This window comes from Thunnus thynnus, chromosome 1 (genome assembly GCF_963924715.1).
Source record: "Thunnus thynnus chromosome 1, fThuThy2.1, whole genome shotgun sequence".
Lineage (NCBI taxonomy): Eukaryota > Metazoa > Chordata > Actinopteri > Scombriformes > Scombridae > Thunnus > Thunnus thynnus.
In genome coordinates, this window is record NC_089517.1 from 270001 (window position 1) to 289995 (window position 19995).

The 19995-nt window shown below is 45.3% G+C and overlaps 1 protein-coding gene across 2 annotated transcripts in view; it reads left to right on the plus strand.

The window, feature by feature from the left end:
• The first annotated feature begins 18907 nt into the window (after positions 1 to 18907).
• The window catches only part of LOC137182447 (transient receptor potential cation channel subfamily M member 1-like), a 32451-nt gene continuing 31363 nt past the window's right edge, over positions 18908 to 19995 (plus strand). For both annotated transcript variants that reach the window (XM_067589072.1, XM_067589930.1), the window contains exon 1: positions 18908 to 19242. In XM_067589072.1, the coding sequence (XP_067445173.1) occupies positions 18997 to 19242 (246 nt within the window). In that variant the 5' untranslated portion in view covers positions 18908 to 18996. The remainder of the gene's footprint in view (positions 19243 to 19995) is intronic.

The following is a 19995-nucleotide window of genomic DNA, read 5'->3' on the forward strand; positions in this document are numbered from 1 at the left end:
TACAGCTTTCTCTCTGAAATCGACGCTATGAGACACTGAGAGTGAACCAGAACAGTGAAGTTGCAGCCGGACAGATAAACAACGAGCTGAAACTCACTATAAAGCTCCGTAAAGCCGAGAGGAGCTGCAGAGTCTCTGTAGGTTCATCACTAACACATCACACACTGACACATCGGACTGTGGAGGGGTTTGTTTTGTACCAGATAAAGTAGGAAGTTCATGTCCATCAGAAGTAATCAGATCCTTCACTGCAGTGAAGGAGGAAGAGGAGGAGGAAGAGGAGTTACATTATTTTTCTATGTTTGGACTCTGATGCTTTTTGACAGATAAACCATAAAGCTTTGCAGTACTTGTACTTTACTTGAGTATTTCCATTTGCTGCTACTTCATACCTTCACTGCACCTCATAAAACAGACGATGTCGAGATCTGTCTTCACTTTGACATCAAAGGATCATTTTCTGCTGATAAATGTCAAAAAATCTGAATAAAACAACAAATCATGAGTGAATATATAATAAATATAACACTGAGTTGTATTTATTATGAACAGTATACTGGGTGGCAGACACACACACACATAAAATATATATTTCCATAATCAGTACTTCTACTTTTAAACGTTTACTTCAGTAATATTTTAACGCTGTAGTATTTCTACTGTAATACTTCTTCCACCTCTGAAGCTTTGTGATATATTGTATGACTGTTATAACCTCAGAACAGAACCAGACTGTATAATATCATGTGAATGACTGTGGTTCATGGTGATTATATCACAGGTAGGGGGCGTTGTTCCTCCTTCACTGTGATATAATCACCATGAACCACAACCAGGACCCACATACTGCTTTTATAAAACACTTAATAAATATTACAATATAGAAATTATAGACACAATCCAATAAAAAAACAGTTTTATTAAGTAACAATTATACATACTGAAGCATGCCACTGATGGCTCCACCTTGTGGCCATTAATAAAACACCAGCATATCTCTAACATGTGGTTCAATGGGTGACATGAATCACCGACACGGCTGTGAAATGTGATGTTCACACGCACTCTCTTCAGGAGACGCACGTTCTACTGTCTTTGTACTTTAGTGGAATATAAACATAATTTGAGGCAGATGTTTCTCTGCAGCTGTTTGCACAGATTAACATCTGGTTGAAACCGTTTTGAACTTTAAAGTGTACAAACAACTGAAGCAGTTTGCAGCTCTGAGTGTTAATCTGCTGCTGCGTTCATGTCACAGTTACTGTAATTATGAGTTTCTGACTTGTAAACAGATGGTCTCTCTTGTATCCAGATTGTATTAATATGTGTCTCCAGTGTCCACATCCGATCGCTCTGTCCAGCTGTCCAACAACTGAACATTAACATCCACGTTTGCACGAGTCCAAGAAAACAAGAAACAAACATGCAAAAAAAAGATGGCGGCCCCCCGTGAGGCTGCGCTGTCGGATGTTTGTTTGCTTTTCAAAGACACTTGGTCTCATCTTGACTCCATCCAGTGTCTTGAATATCCAAAGCTTTATTGCTGCTTTCTTGCTAGTAGCTTAGCTTGCTAACTGGCTAATGGCTGCTACCTCTTTGGTTTGGAGCAGTAACTGATGTATTTCTGCCCACGTAGTTGTTGTATGTGGATTGACAACACAGTTGCATTTAGACTTGTGTTCACTGTGGTCACAAGCGTCCCTGACCACCTCCGGACACAGTTTGGCCAACTGGATCACAATCTGTCCTCGATGCGTCTTGGATGCCTTGACGGCTGTACTTTCATGTGGCCGAACACTATCCAACTGCAATCTGATCAGTTTAATGCAAAGTGTAAAAGTTCACTCTGACATGACATGGACGCTCCATGTCAGCCAGTCTGTCGTTTAATGTTATTACGGATATGATGTCATTTTGTCGGTGCTCAGTGTTTTAAACTCTCATATGACCAAAACCACTCATCGGACGGCCTTCCTGAGTCACTGACACTCGCATGTCCTTCACATTAGAATCTGACGACACAGCGTGAATGACAGACCTGTGACATCATCAGCGCGGTAGTAATTAGCCGTTGTGTCAGTTGAAGAATCTGCCATCAGGTTCACATTTATTGATTGTTCAGAGAGAATTTCTTCATTCATTGTTTGTGTATGTTTGATACTTGTTGCTGTGCTTTAAAGTAAATTATGCATACAGATGGAGAGGAGGAGGAGGAGAGAGGAGCTCAGTGCATCCTGGGAAGTCCCCCAGCAGTCTAGGCCTATAGCAGCATAACTAAGGGCTGATCCAAGGCGAGCCTGGTCGGCCCTAACTATAAGCTTTATCAAAAAGGAAAGTTTTAAGCCTACTCTTAAACATAGAGAGGGTGTCTGCACCCCGGACTGAATCTGGAAGATGGTTCCATAGAAGAGGAGCCTGATAGCTGAAGGCTCTGCCTCCCATTCTACTTTTAAACACTGTAGGAACCACCAGTAAGCTGCATACTGGGAGCGCAGTGTTCTAGTGGGATAATACGGTACTATGAGCTCTTCAAGATATGATGGTGTCTGACCATTAAGGGCTTTGTAAGTTAGGAGAAGGATTTTAAATTCTATTCTAGATTTTACAGGAAGCCAATGCAGTGAAGCTAAAATGGGAGAAATGTGATCTCTTTTTCTAGTTTTAGTCAGAACACGTGCAGCTGCATTCTGGACCAGCTGGAGAGTCTTTAGAGACTTGTTAGGGCAGCCTGATAATAAGGAACTGCAATAATCCAGCCTAGAAGTAACAAATGCGTGAACTAGTTTTTCTGCATCTTTTAGGGACAGGATGTGCCTGATTTTTGTGATATTACGTAAGTGAAAAAAGGCAGTCCTTGAGATTTGATTTATGTGGGAGTTAAAGGACATATCCTGATCAAAGATAACTCCCAGATTCCTTACGGTGGTGCTGGAGGCCAGGGTAATGCCATCCAGAGCAGCTTTATCATTAGATAATGTGTTTCTAAGGTGTTTAGGACCAAACGCTGATGTTCATGATGTTTGCTTTAATTTGCGGGTTTGGGACTTAAACCATGGAGCTAACCTCTTATGTTTTATTATCTTCTTTTTTAAGGGGGCGATGGAGTCGAGTGTAATGAGCCTGCAGCACTATCAACAAGATTATCAGTTTGGGAGGAACTAAAGTTAACATAAGAGTCCTCTGTAGTATTGAGACATGGCAGTGAATTCAGTACTGATGGAACTGCTTCCTTAAATTTATCTACAACACTATCAGAGAGACATCTAGTGAGGACATTTTTGTCTAATGGTGTGTAATCCAGTAATAGGAATTCAGAAGTTATTAAGTAATGATCTGATAAAATAGGATTTTGTGGAAAAATTATTAAATGTTCAATTTAGATGCCGTAAGTCAGAACAGAAAACTCTGAGAATTCAGATAAGAGTTCAGAGTACGGACCAGGAGGACGGTTCACTATAACACATAGAACTGGCTGTAAAGTTTTCCAGGTTGGCTGAGAGACTAAGAACAAGACTTTCTAATGAGTTATAATGAAGTTCAGGTCTAGAGTTGATAATGAGGCTGCGACTCCTCCTCCTCGGCCAGTGTCTGGAGGAATGTGAGTATTAATATGACTGGGAGGACTGGATTCATTTAGACTGACATGTTCTTCATGACACAGCCAGGTTTCAGTAAGACAATCAATCAATATGATGATCTGAGATTAAATCGTTTACTAATACAGCTTTAGATGACAGAGATCTAATGTTCAAGAGTCCACATTTAATTCTCTTATTTTGTTGAACTGTTGCAGGAGTGGTTTTAATTTTTATTAGATTTTTATGAATGAATCCTCTTCTATGTCTCTATGTGGTTTTGGGGACAGATGCGGTCTCTATGTGGTTTTGGGGACAGACGTGGTCTCTATGTGGTTTTGGGGACAGACGTGGTCTCTATGTGGTTTTGGGGACAGACGCGGTCTCTATGTGGTTTTGGGGACAGACGCGGTCTCTATGTGGTTTTGGGGACAGACACGGTCTCTATGTGGTTTTGGGGACAGACGCGGTCTCTATGTGGTTTTGGGGACAGACGCGGTCTCTATGTGGTTTTGGGGACAGACGCGGTCTCTATGTGGTTTTGGGGACAGACACAGTCTCTATGTGGTTTTGGGGACAGACACAGTCTCTATGTGGTTTTGGGTGGGTAACTGCTCTAATGGAAGTGCAGAGAAGCGTGTAGGACTGCAGCTCTGCCTCCTGGTCTCAGTTCTGGGTCGTCATGGTTTTGGTTTACTATCCCAGAGCGGGACGTCTGCCGTCTCTCCTCATCTTCAGATATATTATGTTCCTTTAGCTGAGGAACAGAAAGAAACCATGTTTTAAAACTTCATCACAGACTGAAGATGAAACAGTAGAAAATCCTGCAGCTGAGTGTCGTTCAGCAGACAAACAACCAGTCGCTGATAACGGAGAGAAGATCGTCTCCACAAATGAATTTCAGTCGTTCCTGATGTGAACGTCCGTCCTCTGGAAGGCTGGAAAGACTTTTTATCTGCTGAGCAACCAGCAACACTTCCAGTGTGCTGCTTCGGCGTAGCGCTGGGCGGCGGCGGCGGCGGCGGCGGGCTCATGATGAAGCTTCCTGCTGATCTGATTGGACTTTCTGGTGTGACGTAGTAACGAGTAGTAACCGCCTCAACGCCGCTCGCTCTGCACCCTGATCATCCCACACATCACTTCACTGGTCTGTAAACTTTATCATGAAGCTGCTGTGTGGAGTCTGAAACATGGCGCTGCCTTGCTCATGAGCAGAGGCAGCAGGATTCGGCACATCGGTGGAAGAGGGACGAAAACCAAACCACAGACATCTCTGATTGGTTGAGACCTGCATGTCCACTTCCTGTCTGTGTAACACATAACGAGCTGTTCCTCCAAACAACACTAATCTCATTTAAAACCCTGATAATCCAAATCCTGCTGCAGCCGCTCGCTCTCTGCTCATTGTTCTCTGTTCATTCAGAAAAACACACACGTGGATTAAAATGTGTCGACTTCATCTCAAACCTTCGCTGCGCTTCACTCGGACTGTTTAAACCTCTGACCCTAACCCTAACCCCTAACCCCCTAACCCTTCCTCTAAAGACAGAAACGATGAAGTCTGACAAACTACATTTACACTGTTTAATCAGCTGTTTGGAGGTGTTTGCATGTTGCTGAGTAACTGGTGATGCAAGAGCAAATTATTGTCTCCAGTCAATAATCATTTGGTCTTAAAAATACTGAAAAATGTCTTGTTTTGTCCGACCAACAGTCTAAAACCCAAAGATTTTCATTTTTCTATCATAAAAGTCAACAACTATTTTGATGATTAATTAATTATTTTGAGTCATTTCTTAAGAAGAAAAAAGTCCAAATTGTCTGATTGCAGCTTCTTAAACGTGGTTCTTTAGTCTCTGTGACAGTAAACTGAGATCTGGTGACTGTGAAGGTCCAGACCTGGACCAGACCCCCTCACTGTAGGGGTCCAGCATCCAGACCTGGACCAGACCCCTTCATTGTAGGGGTCCAGCATCCAGACCTGGACCAGACCCCTTCATTGTAGGGGTCCAGCATCCAGACCTGGACCAGACCCCTTCATTGTAGGGGTCCAGCATCCAGACCTGGACCAGACCCCCTCACTGTAGGGGCCCAGCATCCAGACCTGGACCAGACCCCTTCATTGTAGGGGTCCAGCATCCAGACCTGGACCAGACCCCTTCATTGTAGGGGTCCAGCATCCAGACTTGGACCAGACCCCTTCATTGTAGGGGTCCAGTATCCAGACCTGGACCAGACCCCCTCACTGTAGGGGTCCAGCACTCAGACCTGGACCAGTCTAACCATATCACATTTTTTGTAATATTTCTGGTAATTCTGAGACATTTATACAGATACGCTGGTTCGCATATTATTTGTACAAAAGCTGAATAAATTAAAATAAAAGTGAGTATTCTGCACCTGCTGTACAGACAATTCTGTAAACATTTAGAGATAAAAAGATAATAAACCCAGACGGTTAAATCAGCAAGTGAAATGTGGGGAAATCTGTTAAATACCTAAAATATTTCATGGACTTTGGTTGATGTGGGTCTGATTATAGTGACGTCACAGAGCAGTAAACAACATGATTATTAAAGAAACAGAACCTCTGAAGAGGACTGAAGGACTCACTCCTGTCAATAACTAAAGAAACCTGAGGAGGAAGCCATCGTGTTTGGAGTTTGGGGGATTTCTCAGAGTGGATCTGTGAAGCTGGACGGGTCACGAGACTCTCAGGAGGATTAGCTCGGACCGGAGTCATGAGACCGGCTCTGCTGCCTCATATGCTGCTCATATGAACCCGCTCAGCTGCTTTCTCACATCTGAGCTGACACGCTTCAGTCCGCACCGGTTTCAGGACGTTCAGGTGGAGACGAGCCGCCGAGATTCTTCTTCTACATGTTCTGAAGAGGATTCGTCTCAGAGGTTTGTTGGGAGTTTCATCATTTAATGTCCAGAATGTTACAGAGTGAATGATGTCGGCAAACTGGAAAAAAACTGCAACGAAAAGGGATTTAATTTAATGTGTCGAGTCCTAAAAATCTTCATAAACATCAGTTTGTTTCTATATGAAAGTTTCATCGTTTCAGTGTGAGTGAAGTCCACAAAGCAGACAGAAAAAGATGGAAGACAGGAACAAAAAAGCACAAAATTATTTAATCTGTGAGCCCAAAAAATCTTAAAAAGAAAATGTTTGTACTTGAAAGTTTCATCATTGAGTTCGCAGAATGTCAGAGAGTGAAGGACGAAGTAATTTTGTTTGTTTTTGAGGCCAAAAATCTTCATAAACCGTCAGATCTGTTGGAAGGTTTCGGTTCCAGTGATCACATGTTGATGAGCAGCTGGAACCTAGCCGCTAACATGTTAGCCAGAAGGGCACATGCTAACACTTTTCAGTCACAACATGTCTGAGCTTCTTCCTGTTTTCTCTGACCTGAAGAGTTTTCTAATCACAGAGAATACAGATCTCCCTCTCGAAGAAGAAATGTCCAACATAAAAGTGTCGTTCTTAAAGTGGGACTCACTGCTGATCCAGTTAGCTTCAAGCCTTTTTATTATTATCTTTATCACAGGTCAAGCTAGCTACCTGCAGTTAGCTTCAAGCCTTTTTTATTGTTATCCTCTACCACAGGTCAAGCTAGCTACCTGCAGTTAGCTTCAAACCTTTTTTATTATTATCCTTTACCACAGGTCAAGCTAGCTACCTGCAGTTAGCTTCAAACCTTTTTTATTATTATCCTTTACCACAGGTCAAGCTAGCTACCTGCAGTTAGCTTCAAGCCTTTTTTATTATTATCCTTTACCACAGGTCAAGCTAGCTACCTGCAGTTAGCTTCAAGCCTTTTTTATTATTATCTTTATCACAGGTTCGGCTAGCTACCTGCAGTTAGCTTCAAGCCTTTTTTATTATTATCCTTTACCACAGGTCAAGCTAGCTACCTGCAGTTAGCTTCAAACCTTTTTTATTATTATCTTTATCACAGGTCAAGCTAGCTACCTGCAGTTAGCTTCAAACCTTTTTTATTATTATCTTTATCACAGGTTCGGCTAGCTACCTGCAGTTAGCTTCAAGCCTTTTTTATTATTATCCTTTACCACAGGTCAAGCTAGCTACCTGCAGTTAGCTTCAAACCTTTTTTATTATTATCTTTATCACAGGTCAAGCTAGCTACCTGCAGTTAGCTTCAAACCTTTTTTATTATTATCTTTATCACAGGTCAAGTTAGCTACCTGTAGCTAGCTTCAAACCTTAGCTACTCATTAGCTGCTCCTGCTAGATTTACCTGCTGGGTGAGTTTGCTCAAGTTGATTTAACTGGTGATCAGCTGGTAGACCAGTTTCATGTAGCTTGTTGAGAGGTTGATAATGCTAGTGTAACTGGTCAGATGGTTGCAGACCAGCATGGTTATACTGGTGTAACTGGTCAGATGGGTGCAGACCAGCATGGTCACCTGTTCTGTTAAAAACAATAAAATGAAAAGAAAAACAGCTCTCTATATTAAACATTATCAGCACAGTTGATATTAAGTGAGTTTATTATGACAGTTTGTGCATCGTTACCCATCACAGGGTCAGTCACAGGCTCTGATGATGTCACAATGTCTGGCGATGAAGAAATAAGACGAAGTCACAACCTATATGGCTTTTAATTTGAAACGATGGCTTTTCAAATGGAAACAGGAAGTTCCTCCCACCAAGGATGAAGGAGAGACACAAGGAAACCGTACGAGGAGAGAGGAACGTACGAGAGAAAACGTAGGAGAGAGGGAACCAGTAAGCGTGCGAGGAGAGAGGAAACGAGCAAGCGTGCGAGGAGAGAGGAAACGAGCAAGCGTGCGAAGAGAGAGGAAACGAGCAAGCGTGCGAGGAGAGAGGAAACGAGCAAGCGTGCGAGGAGAGAGGAAACCAGTAAGCGTGCGAGGAGAAAGGAAACGAGTAAGCGTGCGAGGAGACAGGAAACCAGTAAGCGTGCGAGGAGAGAGGAAACCAGTAAGCGTGCGAGGAGACAGGAAACGAGTAAGCGTGCGAGGAGACAGGAAACGAGTAAGCGTGCGAGGAGAGAGGAAACGAGTAAGCGTGCGAGGAGAGAGGAAACGAATAAGCGTGTGAGGAGAGAGGAAACGAGTAAGCGTGCGAGGAGAGAGGAAACGAGTAAGCGTGCGAGGAGAGAGGAAACGAATAAGCGTGCGAGGAGAGAGGAAACGAATAAGCGTGCGAGGAGAGAGGAAACCAGTAAGCGTGTGAGGAGAGAGGAAACCAGTAAGCGTGTGAGGAGAGAGGAAACGAGTAAGCGTGCGAGGAGAGAGGAAACGAGTAAGCGTGCGAGGAGAGAGGAAACCAGTAAGCGTGTGAGGAGAGAGGAAACGAGTAAGCGTGCGAGGAGAGAGGAAACGAGTAAGTGTGCGAGGAGAGAGGAAACCAGTAAGCGTGCGAGGAGAGAGGAAACGAGTAAGCGTGCGAGGAGAGAGGAAACGAATAAGCGTGTGAGGAGAGAGGAAACGAGTAAGCGTGCGAGGAGAGAGGAAACCAGTAAGCGTGTGAGGAGACAGGAAACGAATAAGCGTGTGAGGAGAGAGGAAACGAGTAAGCGTGCGAGGAGAGAGGAAACCAGTAAGCGTGTGAGGAGAGAGGAAACGAGTAAGCGTGTGAGGAGACAGGAAACGAATAAGCGTGCGAGGAGAGAGGAAACCAGTAAGCGTGTGAGGAGAGAGGAAACGAATAAGCGTGCGAGGAGAGAGGAAACGAATAAGCGTGTGAGGAGAGAGGAAACGAATAAGCGTGCGAGGAGAGAGGAAACGAATAAGCGTGTGAGGAGAGAGGAAACGAATAAGCGTGCGAGGAGAGAGGAAACCAGTAAGCGTGTGAGGAGAGAGGAAACGAATAAGCGTGCGAGGAGAGAGGAAACGAATAAGCGTGTGAGGAGAGAGGAAACGAGTAAGCGTGCGAGGAGAGAGGAAACGAATAAGCGTGTGAGGAGAGAGGAAACGAGTAAGCGTGCGAGGAGACAGGAAACGAGTAAGCGTGCGAGGAGAGAGGAAACGAGTAAGCGTGCGAGGAGAGAGGAAACGAATAAGCGTGCGAGGAGAGAGGAAACGAATAAGCGTGCGAGGAGAGAGGAAACGAGTAAGCGTGCGAGGAGAGAGGAAACGAATAAGCGTGCGAGGAGAGAGGAAACGAATAAGCGTGCGAGGAGAGAGGAAACGAGTAAGCGTGCGAGGAGAGAGGAAACGAATAAGCGTGCGAGGAGAGAGGAAACGAATAAGCGTGCGAGGAGAGAGGAAACGAGTAAGCGTGCGAGGAGAGAGGAAACGAGTAAGCGTGCGAGGAGACAGGAAACCAGTAAGCGTGCGAGTAGAGAGGAAACCAGTAAGCGTGCGAGGAGACAGGAAACGAGTAAGCGTGCGAGGAGAGAGGAAACGAGTAAGCGTGCGAGGAGAGAGGAAACGAATAAGCGTGCGAGGAGAGAGGAAACGAATAAGCGTGCGAGGAGAGAGGAAACGAATAAGCGTGCGAGGAGAGAGGAAACGAGTAAGCGTGCGAGGAGAGAGGAAACGAGTAAGCGTGCGAGGAGACAGGAAACCAGTAAGCGTGCGAGTAGAGAGGAAACCAGTAAGCGTGCGAGGAGACAGGAAACGAGTAAGCGTGCGAGGAGAGAGGAAACGAGTAAGCGTGCGAGGAGAGAGGAAACGAATAAGCGTGCGAGGAGACAGGAAACCAGTAAGCGTGCGAGGAGAGAGGAAACGAATAAGCGTGTGAGGAGAGAGGAAACGAGTAAGCGTGCGAGGAGACAGGAAACCAGTAAGCGTGCGAGTAGAGAGGAAACCAGTAAGCGTGCGAGGAGACAGGAAACGAGTAAGCGTGTGAGGAGAGAGGAAACGAGTAAGCGTGCGAGGAGACAGGAAACCAGTAAGCGTGCGAGTAGAGAGGAAACCAGTAAGCGTGCGAGGAGACAGGAAACGAGTAAGCGTGCGAGGAGAGAGGAAACGAGTAAGCGTGCGAGGAGAGAGGAAACGAATAAGCGTGCGAGGAGACAGGAAACCAGTAAGCGTGCGAGGAGAGAGGAAACGAGTAAGCGTGTGAGGAGAGAGGAAACGAATAAGCGTGCGAGGAGACAGGAAACCAGTAAGCGTGCGAGGAGAGAGGAAACCAGTAAGCGTGCGAGGAGACAGGAAACCAGTAAGCGTGCGAGGAGAGAGGAAACGAATAAGCGTGTGAGGAGAGAGGAAACCAGTAAGCGTGCGAGGAGAGAGGAAACGAATAAGCGTGCGAGGAGAGAGGAAACGAGTAAGCGTGCGAGGAGAGAGGAAACGAGTAAGCGTGCGAGGAGAGAGGAAACGAGTAAGCGTGCGAGTAGAGAGGAAACCAGTAAGCGTGCGAGGAGAGAGGAAACGAGTAAGCGTGCGAGGAGAGAGGAAACGAGTAAGCGTGCGAGGAGACAGGAAACCAGTAAGCGTGTGAGGAGAGAGGAAACCAGTAAGCGTGCGAGGAGAGAGGAAACGAATAAGCGTGCGAGGAGAGAGGAAACGAATAAGCGTGCGAGGAGAGAGGAAACCAGTAAGCGTGCGAGGAGAGAGGAAACGAATAAGCGTGCGAGGAGAGAGGAAACGAGTAAGCGTGCAAGGAGAGAGGAAACCAGTAAGCGTGCGAGGAGAGAGGAAACCAGTTAGCGTGCGAGGAGACAGGAAACCAGTAAGCGTGCGAGTAGAGAGGAAACCAGTAAGCGTGCGAGGAGAGAGGAAACCAGTAAGCGTGTGAGGAGAGAGGAAACCAGTAAGCGTGCGAGGAGAGAGGAAACGAGTAAGCGTGCGAGGAGACAGGAAACCAGTAAGCGTGCGAGTAGAGAGGAAACCAGTAAGCGTGCGAGGAGAGAGGAAACGAATAAGCGTGTGAGGAGAGAGGAAACCAGTAAGCGTGTGAGGAGAGAGGAAACGAATAAGCGTGCGAGGAGAGAGGAAACCAGTAAGCGTGTGAGGAGAGAGGAAACGAATAAGCGTGTGAGGAGAGAGGAAACCAGTAAGCGTGTGAGGAGAGAGGAAACCAGTAAGCGTGTGAGGAGAGAGGAAACGAATAAGCGTGCGAGGAGAGAGGAAACCAGTAAGCGTGTGAGGAGAGAGGAAACCAGTAAGCGTGTGAGGAGAGAGGAAACGAATAAGCGTGCGAGGAGAGAGGAAACCAGTAAGCGTGTGAGGAGAGAGGAAACCAGTAAGCGTGTGAGGAGACAGGAAACCAGTAAGCGTGTGAGGAGAGAGGAAACCAGTAAGCGTGTGAGGAGAGAGGAAACCAGTAAGCGTGTGAGGAGAGAGGAAACGAATAAGCGTGTGAGGAGAGAGGAAACCAGTAAGCGTGTGAGGAGAGAGGAAACGAATAAGCGTGTGAGGAGAGAGGAAACCAGTAAGCGTGTGAGGAGAGAGGAAACGAATAAGCGTGCGAGGAGAGAGGAAACCAGTAAGCGTGTGAGGAGAGAGGAAACCAGTAAGCGTGTGAGGAGAGAGGAAACCAGTAAGCGTGTGAGGAGAGAGGAAACCAGTAAGCGTGTGAGGAGAGAGGAAACCAGTAAGCGTGTGAGGAGAGAGGAAACGAATAAGCGTGTGAGGAGAGAGGAAACCAGTAAGCGTGTGAGGAGAGAGGAAACCAGTAAGCGTGTGAGGAGAGAGGAAACGAATAAGCGTGTGAGGAGAGAGGAAACCAGTAAGCGTGTGAGGAGAGAGGAAACCAGTAAGCGTGTGAGGAGAGAGGAAACCAGTAAGCGTGTGAGGAGAGAGGAAACCAGTAAGCATGTGAGGAGAGAGGAAACCAGTAAGCGTGCGAGGAGAGAGGAAACGAATAAGCGTGTGAGGAGAGAGGAAACCAGTAAGCGTGTGAGGAGAGAGGAAACGAATAAGCGTGTGAGGAGAGAGGAAACCAGTAAGCGTGTGAGGAGAGAGGAAACCAGTAAGCGTGTGAGGAGAGAGGAAACGAATAAGCGTGTGAGGAGAGAGGAAACGAATAAGCGTGTGAGGAGAGAGGAAACCAGTAAGCGTGTGAGGAGAGAGGAAACGAATAAGCGTGTGAGGAGAGAGGAAACCAGTAAGCGTGTGAGGAGAGAGGAAACCAGTAAGCGTGTGAGGAGAGAGGAAACGAATAAGCGTGAGGAGAGAGGAAACCAGTAAGCGTGTGAGGAGAGAGGAAACGAATAAGCGTGCGAGGAGAGAGGAAACCAGTAAGCGTGTGAGGAGAGAGGAAACCAGTAAGCGTGTGAGGAGAGAGGAAACCAGTAAGCGTGTGAGGAGAGAGGAAACCAGTAAGCGTGTGAGGAGAGAGGAAACCAGTAAGCGTGTGAGGAGAGAGGAAACGAATAAGCGTGTGAGGAGAGAGGAAACCAGTAAGCGTGTGAGGAGAGAGGAAACCAGTAAGCGTGTGAGGAGAGAGGAAACGAATAAGCGTGTGAGGAGAGAGGAAACCAGTAAGCGTGTGAGGAGAGAGGAAACCAGTAAGCGTGTGAGGAGAGAGGAAACCAGTAAGCGTGTGAGGAGAGAGGAAACCAGTAAGCATGTGAGGAGAGAGGAAACCAGTAAGCGTGCGAGGAGAGAGGAAACGAATAAGCGTGTGAGGAGAGAGGAAACCAGTAAGCGTGTGAGGAGAGAGGAAACGAATAAGCGTGCGAGGAGAGAGGAAACCAGTAAGCGTGTGAGGAGAGAGGAAACCAGTAAGCGTGCGAGGAGAGAGGAAACGAATAAGCGTGCGAGGAGAGAGGAAACGAGTAAGCGTGCGAGGAGACAGGAAACGAGTAAGCGTGCGAGTAGAGAGGAAACCAGTAAGCGTGCGAGGAGAGAGGAAACGAGTAAGCGTGTGAGGAGAGAGGAAACGAGTAAGCGTGCGAGGAGAGAGGAAACGAGTAAGCGTGCGAGGAGAGAGGAAACCAGTAAGCGTGTGAGGAGAGAGGAAACGAATAAGCGTGCGAGGAGAGAGGAAACCAGTAAGCGTGCGAGGAGAGAGGAAACCAGTAAGCGTGTGAGGAGAGAGGAAACGAATAAGCGTGTGAGGAGAGAGGAAACCAGTAAGCGTGTGAGGAGAGAGGAAACGAATAAGCGTGTGAGGAGAGAGGAAACCAGTAAGCGTGTGAGGAGAGAGGAAACGAATAAGCGTGCGAGGAGAGAGGAAACCAGTAAGCGTGTGAGGAGAGAGGAAACCAGTAAGCGTGTGAGGAGAGAGGAAACCAGTAAGCGTGTGAGGAGAGAGGAAACCAGTAAGCGTGTGAGGAGAGAGGAAACGAATAAGCGTGCGAGGAGAGAGGAAACCAGTAAGCGTGTGAGGAGAGAGGAAACCAGTAAGCGTGTGAGGAGAGAGGAAACCAGTAAGCGTGTGAGGAGAGAGGAAACCAGTAAGCGTGTGAGGAGAGAGGAAACCAGTAAGCGTGCGAGGAGAGAGGAAACGAATAAGCGTGTGAGGAGAGAGGAAACCAGTAAGCGTGCGAGGAGAGAGGAAACGAATAAGCGTGTGAGGAGAGAGGAAACCAGTAAGCGTGTGAGGAGAGAGGAAACCAGTAAGCGTGTGAGGAGAGAGGAAACCAGTAAGCGTGCGAGGAGAGAGGAAACGAGTAAGCGTGTGAGGAGAGAGGAAACGAGTAAGCGTGTGAGGAGAGAGGAAACCAGTAAGCGTGTGAGGAGAGAGGAAACCAGTAAGCGTGTGAGGAGAGAGGAAACCAGTAAGCGTGCGAGGAGAGAGGAAACGAATAAGCGTGCGAGGAGAGAGGAAACGAATAAGCGTGTGAGGAGAGAGGAAACCAGTAAGCGTGTGAGGAGAGAGGAAACCAGTAAGCGTGTGAGGAGAGAGGAAACCAGTAAGCGTGCGAGGAGAGAGGAAACCAGTAAGCGTGTGAGGAGAGAGGAAACGAATAAGCGTGCGAGGAGAGAGGAAACCAGTAAGCGTGTGAGGAGAGAGGAAACCAGTAAGCGTGCGAGGAGAGAGGAAACCAGTAAGCGTGTGAGGAGAGAGGAAACCAGTAAGCGTGTGAGGAGAGAGGAAACCAGTAAGCGTGTGAGGAGAGAGGAAACCAGTAAGCGTGTGAGGAGAGAGGAAACCAGTAAGCGTGTGAGGAGAGAGGAAACCAGTAAGCGTGTGAGGAGAGAGGAAACCAGTAAGCGTGCGAGGAGAGAGGAAACCAGTAAGCGTGTGAGGAGAGAGGAAACCAGTAAGCGTGCGAGGAGAGAGGAAACGAATAAGCGTGTGAGGAGAGAGGAAACCAGTAAGCGTGTGAGGAGAGAGGAAACCAGTAAGCGTGTGAGGAGAGAGGAAACCAGTAAGCGTGCGAGGAGAGAGGAAACCAGTAAGCGTGTGAGGAGAGAGGAAACGAATAAGCGTGTGAGGAGAGAGGAAACCAGTAAGCGTGTGAGGAGAGAGGAAACCAGTAAGCGTGTGAGGAGAGAGGAAACCAGTAAGCGTGCGAGGAGAGAGGAAACCAGTAAGCGTGTGAGGAGAGAGGAAACCAGTAAGCGTGCGAGGAGAGAGGAAACCAGTAAGCGTGTGAGGAGAGAGGAAACGAATAAGCGTGTGAGGAGAGAGGAAACCAGTAAGCGTGTGAGGAGAGAGGAAACCAGTAAGCGTGTGAGGAGAGAGGAAACCAGTAAGCGTGCGAGGAGAGAGGAAACCAGTAAGCGTGTGAGGAGAGAGGAAACGAATAAGCGTGCGAGGAGAGAGGAAACCAGTAAGCGTGTGAGGAGAGAGGAAACCAGTAAGCGTGCGAGGAGAGAGGAAACCAGTAAGCGTGCGAGGAGAGAGGAAACCAGTAAGCGTGCGAGGAGAGAGGAAACCAGTAAGCGTGCGAGGAGAGAGGAAACCAGTAAGCGTGTGAGGAGAGAGGAAACCAGTAAGCGTGTGAGGAGAGAGGAAACCAGTAAGCGTGTGAGGAGAGAGGAAACCAGTAAGCGTGTGAGGAGAGAGGAAACCAGTAAGCGTGCGAGGAGAGAGGAAACCAGTAAGCGTGTGAGGAGAGAGGAAACCAGTAAGCGTGCGAGGAGAGAGGAAACCAGTAAGCGTGCGAGGAGAGAGGAATGTACCAGAGAGAACGTGGGAGAGAAGAATGTCGATCACGTCTCAGCTGAACATGAACATCATTTCTCGGAGAGTAAAGAGAACGAAATGTGTGATTTAACACGTGTGAGTGTTTTAGTCTGTTGTGAACTTTATTCTCTCCTCCAGGATTTCAGTTACTTTGTGATTATTGAGGACAAAAATGTTTGATTTTGCAGCAGCTTTTCTCAAAACTTGAGATAGTTTGTGATGTTTTATGTCTGTTTTTGCAGTAAAATTGCAGGAAAAACTGCAAATGAAGTAAAATAATGTGATTTATTTAAACTGCTGCCAGTGAAGAGTCGTACGTAACGACTTCCTGCAGATCACTACTAGAGTTCAGCTGAACATGAGAACCATGAGGACTCAACGTTCTATAAAACAGAAAATACTGTACTTGAGTTCCATTTATAACCTTTATTAAATAAACTTTCAGCTCAACATCAGCAGCAAATAAAATCATCAATAATGTTATTAAAATAAATCTAGTTGGATGTTTATGTTTGAGGCAGATTATGTCTCCTGACTCACTGAATCAAACCTCATCTGGGAACATCTGGGAACATTTGGGAACATTTGGGAACATTTGGGAACATCTGGGAACATCTGGGAACATTTGGGAACATTTGGGAACATCTGGGAACATTTGGGAACATTTGGGAACATCTGGGAACATTTGGGAACAGTTTATGGCATCGTGTTTGTCGACAGGTGAGATTTGTCGTCAGTTGCCGCCACACCAAACACCACGATTGGTCCACAAGCAGCTGCTGATTCAGACGTTTATGTGGAAAAGTTGCTGTAATTTAGTAAAATTGAAGATTTCATAAATATTGTGGAGATTTCTTGAGTTTGTGTTAATTACTGTGATCGCAGTGAGTTAATTGACTAAAACTGAAGTGATTTATTGTGACTCTGCTGCTGCTCAACCTTCAGCAGATTTATTAATTATCAGATTAATTATGTTTGTTTTAAATGATCAATCATTAATCAGTGATTGATTTCCTGGAAACGCTGATGGATGATGATGAAGATGATTGTTCACATGATGAAAACAATCAAACTAAGGTTCATGTTAATCCTCCTTCATCCACAGTGCACAAATTTTACAAAGTGCTTCTGAACACAACAGACACACACACACACACACACACACACACTCACACACACACACACACACACACACACACACACACACACACTCACACACACACACACACACACACACACACACACACAGAGTCATTAGTTTGTGAAGATAAACAGATTTAAAGGGCAGTTCTGTGTGTTTCAGCAGGATTAGGACGGGACCGTAAGAGGATTGAATGCATAAAGAAATGGAAAGCTCCACTCTCCCAGTAATTAGTCAGATCCATTCAGTCATGAACACACAGTTCAGGGTTTCATGTGGAGCTGCAGATGAATATCTCATTCATCACTTCCTTTGTGGATTAAAGTTCATCATCAAATATAGAAATATATGTTTACAATGAGGACAGTTTCCTCAAGCCAGGCTTTCCTGCTGCATTTCTATGACTCTGATACACAATATACACATTTATACACTATCAACCATTAAACTATATATAAACACAATATACACATTTATACACTATCAACCATTAAACTACATAAACACAATATACACATTTATACACTATCAACCATTAAACTACATATAAACACAATATACACATTTATACACTATCAACCATTAAACTACATAAACACAATATACACATTTATACACTATCAACCATTAAACTACATAAACACAATATACACATTTATATACTATTGGCTGGGATCTGATTAGCTGGGAGCTGATTGGCTGGGGGCTGATTGGCTGGGATCTGATTGGCTGGGATCTGATTGGCTGGGATCTGATTGGCTGGGGGAGACACAGGGAGCAGGACAGGTGAGCAGGGCTACAGGAATACATGAGGAACAAGATGTTACCAACTGACAAGAATAAAACCAAATCAGAGGAAGAAACAACACCAACCTCAACCCAGAATATTCACACACAGTCGTCTTCATCACTGAGACCATGAGGGCTGTGTGAGTTCAGACCAGAGAGAAAACCAAGACAGACCAACCAAAACCATCATCATGCAAGATCTGTTAAAGACTTCCCATCAGTCTGATCCAGACAAAGAGTGTGAGTCCTCTGGAGGAGGAGGAGGGTCAGAACCAGAACATTCAGCTGTAAGTCGGTTCATGTCAGAACTCTGTTGTTGTGTTTCAGGTTCAGAGAGCGTGGATCGAGAGAACCTTCCAGAAGAGAGAATGTATCCAGATTATTCCCGGAAAAGATGCCAGCAGGTACCGAACGTCTTCAGATTCGCACTTATCATCCAAATCTGAAGCATCCTGAATGTTTCTGAATCACTGCGACCATTTAGTCCAATACTATAAAGCTAAGTACTGAAGTACAGATGCACCAAATAGTGATTTTTCCCTCTAAACTTCTCACATGCTTTCATTTCAATAAATGTTCAAATGATCCAATATTTCAGCAAAAATCAAAGATTAGAGAAAAAGTCCAAAAACTGAAAACAGATTTGTGTATCAGAACTTTGTTTTTTCTTCTTTCCTCTCCCATTAATCATCTCACCACCCCTCAGATTTATCTGCTGACCCTTTGGAGGGGCCCGACCCCTAGGTTGGGAACCAGTGGACTAAACTAGCTAACTGTATATAAAGTAGTGTAAACTAGCTCCACCTCCAGCAGCTACAACAGTAACATGCTGCTCTAACACTGATGCTTCACTATTAATAATCTAATGATGTCATATATAATAATATATCAGTCAGAGGGACCAAACCACTACTTTTACTGCAATACTTTAACTACATCAAGCTCATAATACTTATGTACTTTTACTGCAATACTTTAACTACATCAAGCTCATAATACTTATGTACTTTTACTGCAATACTTTAACTACATCAAGCTCATAATACTTATGTACTTTTACTGCAATACTTTAACTACATCAAGCTCATAATACTTATGTACTTTTACTGCAATACTTTAACTACATCAAGCTCATAATACTTATGTACTTTTACTGCAATACTTTAACTACATCAAGCTCATAATACTTATGTACTTTTACTGCAATACTTTAACTACATCAAGCTCATAATACTTATGTACTTTTACTGCAATACTTTAACTACATCAAGCTCATAATACTTATGTACTTTTACTGCAATACTTTAACTACATCAAGCTCATAATACTTATGTACTTTTACTGCAATACTTTAACTACATCAAGCTCATAATACTTATGTACTTTTACTGCAGTACTTTAACTACATCAAGCTCATAATACTTATGTACTTTTACTGAGGTTCATGTAGATATTAAACAGAACTTCACCATGTGTAACTCTCCTCTCCTCTTCCTCCTCCTCTTCTTCCTCATGCTGTTCAGGTGTAGTTGTGGTCAGCTGGTGACGCAGCACACCTCCGTCCCCCCGGGACCCAGAGAGGACGGAGCCCCGCTGGTTCAGTTGGATGTCCAACCTGCAGAACGATGGAACCCCCTCAAACACACCCAGACCAGGCCCACCGACGCCTACGGTATCCTCGAGTTCCAGGAAGGAGGTCACGTCAACAAGGCCATGGTACACTCACTCACTCACTCACTCACTCACTCACTCATTCACTCACTCACTCACTCATTCACTCATTCACACAGTCTCACTAGTTAAATATATATACCGATATATATATATATATATATAGTTATATTTATAGATATAGTTATATATATATATAAAACTGTATCTATAAATATAACCACAACTACAACTATATATATATTTATATATGTGTGTGTGTGTGTATACATATATATATATATATATATGTATAGTTGTAGTTATGGTTGTTGGTGTGGACGCCTGCCAGAGTCTCTGTGTCCCTGATCTTTGACTGAAAGGTTCATCATGTCTGTGTGCAGGTTTCAGGTCTGTCAGTGTAAAACATCAGATTAATAATTTCTCCACTTTTAAAAATATCAGCAAAAAGATTTCTGGCTGTTTCTTAAAATTTGTGTTTGAATGTGTCTCTGTTTCCTCTCTCCTAGCAACTGGCTCCTGCTAACTCCTGCTAGCTCCCTGCTAACTCCCACTAGCTCCCACTAACTCCTGCTAGCTCCCTGCTAACTCCCGCTAGCTCCCGCTAACTCCTGCTAGCTTCCGCCAACTCCTAACTCCTGCTCACTCCTGCTAACTCCTGCTAACTTCTGCTAACGCCTGCTAACTCCTGCTAGCTCCTGCTAACTCTTGCTAGCTCCCGCTAACTCTTGCTAGCTCTCGCTAACTTCAGCTAGCTCCTGCTAACTCCCGTTAACTCCCACTAACTCCAGCTAACTC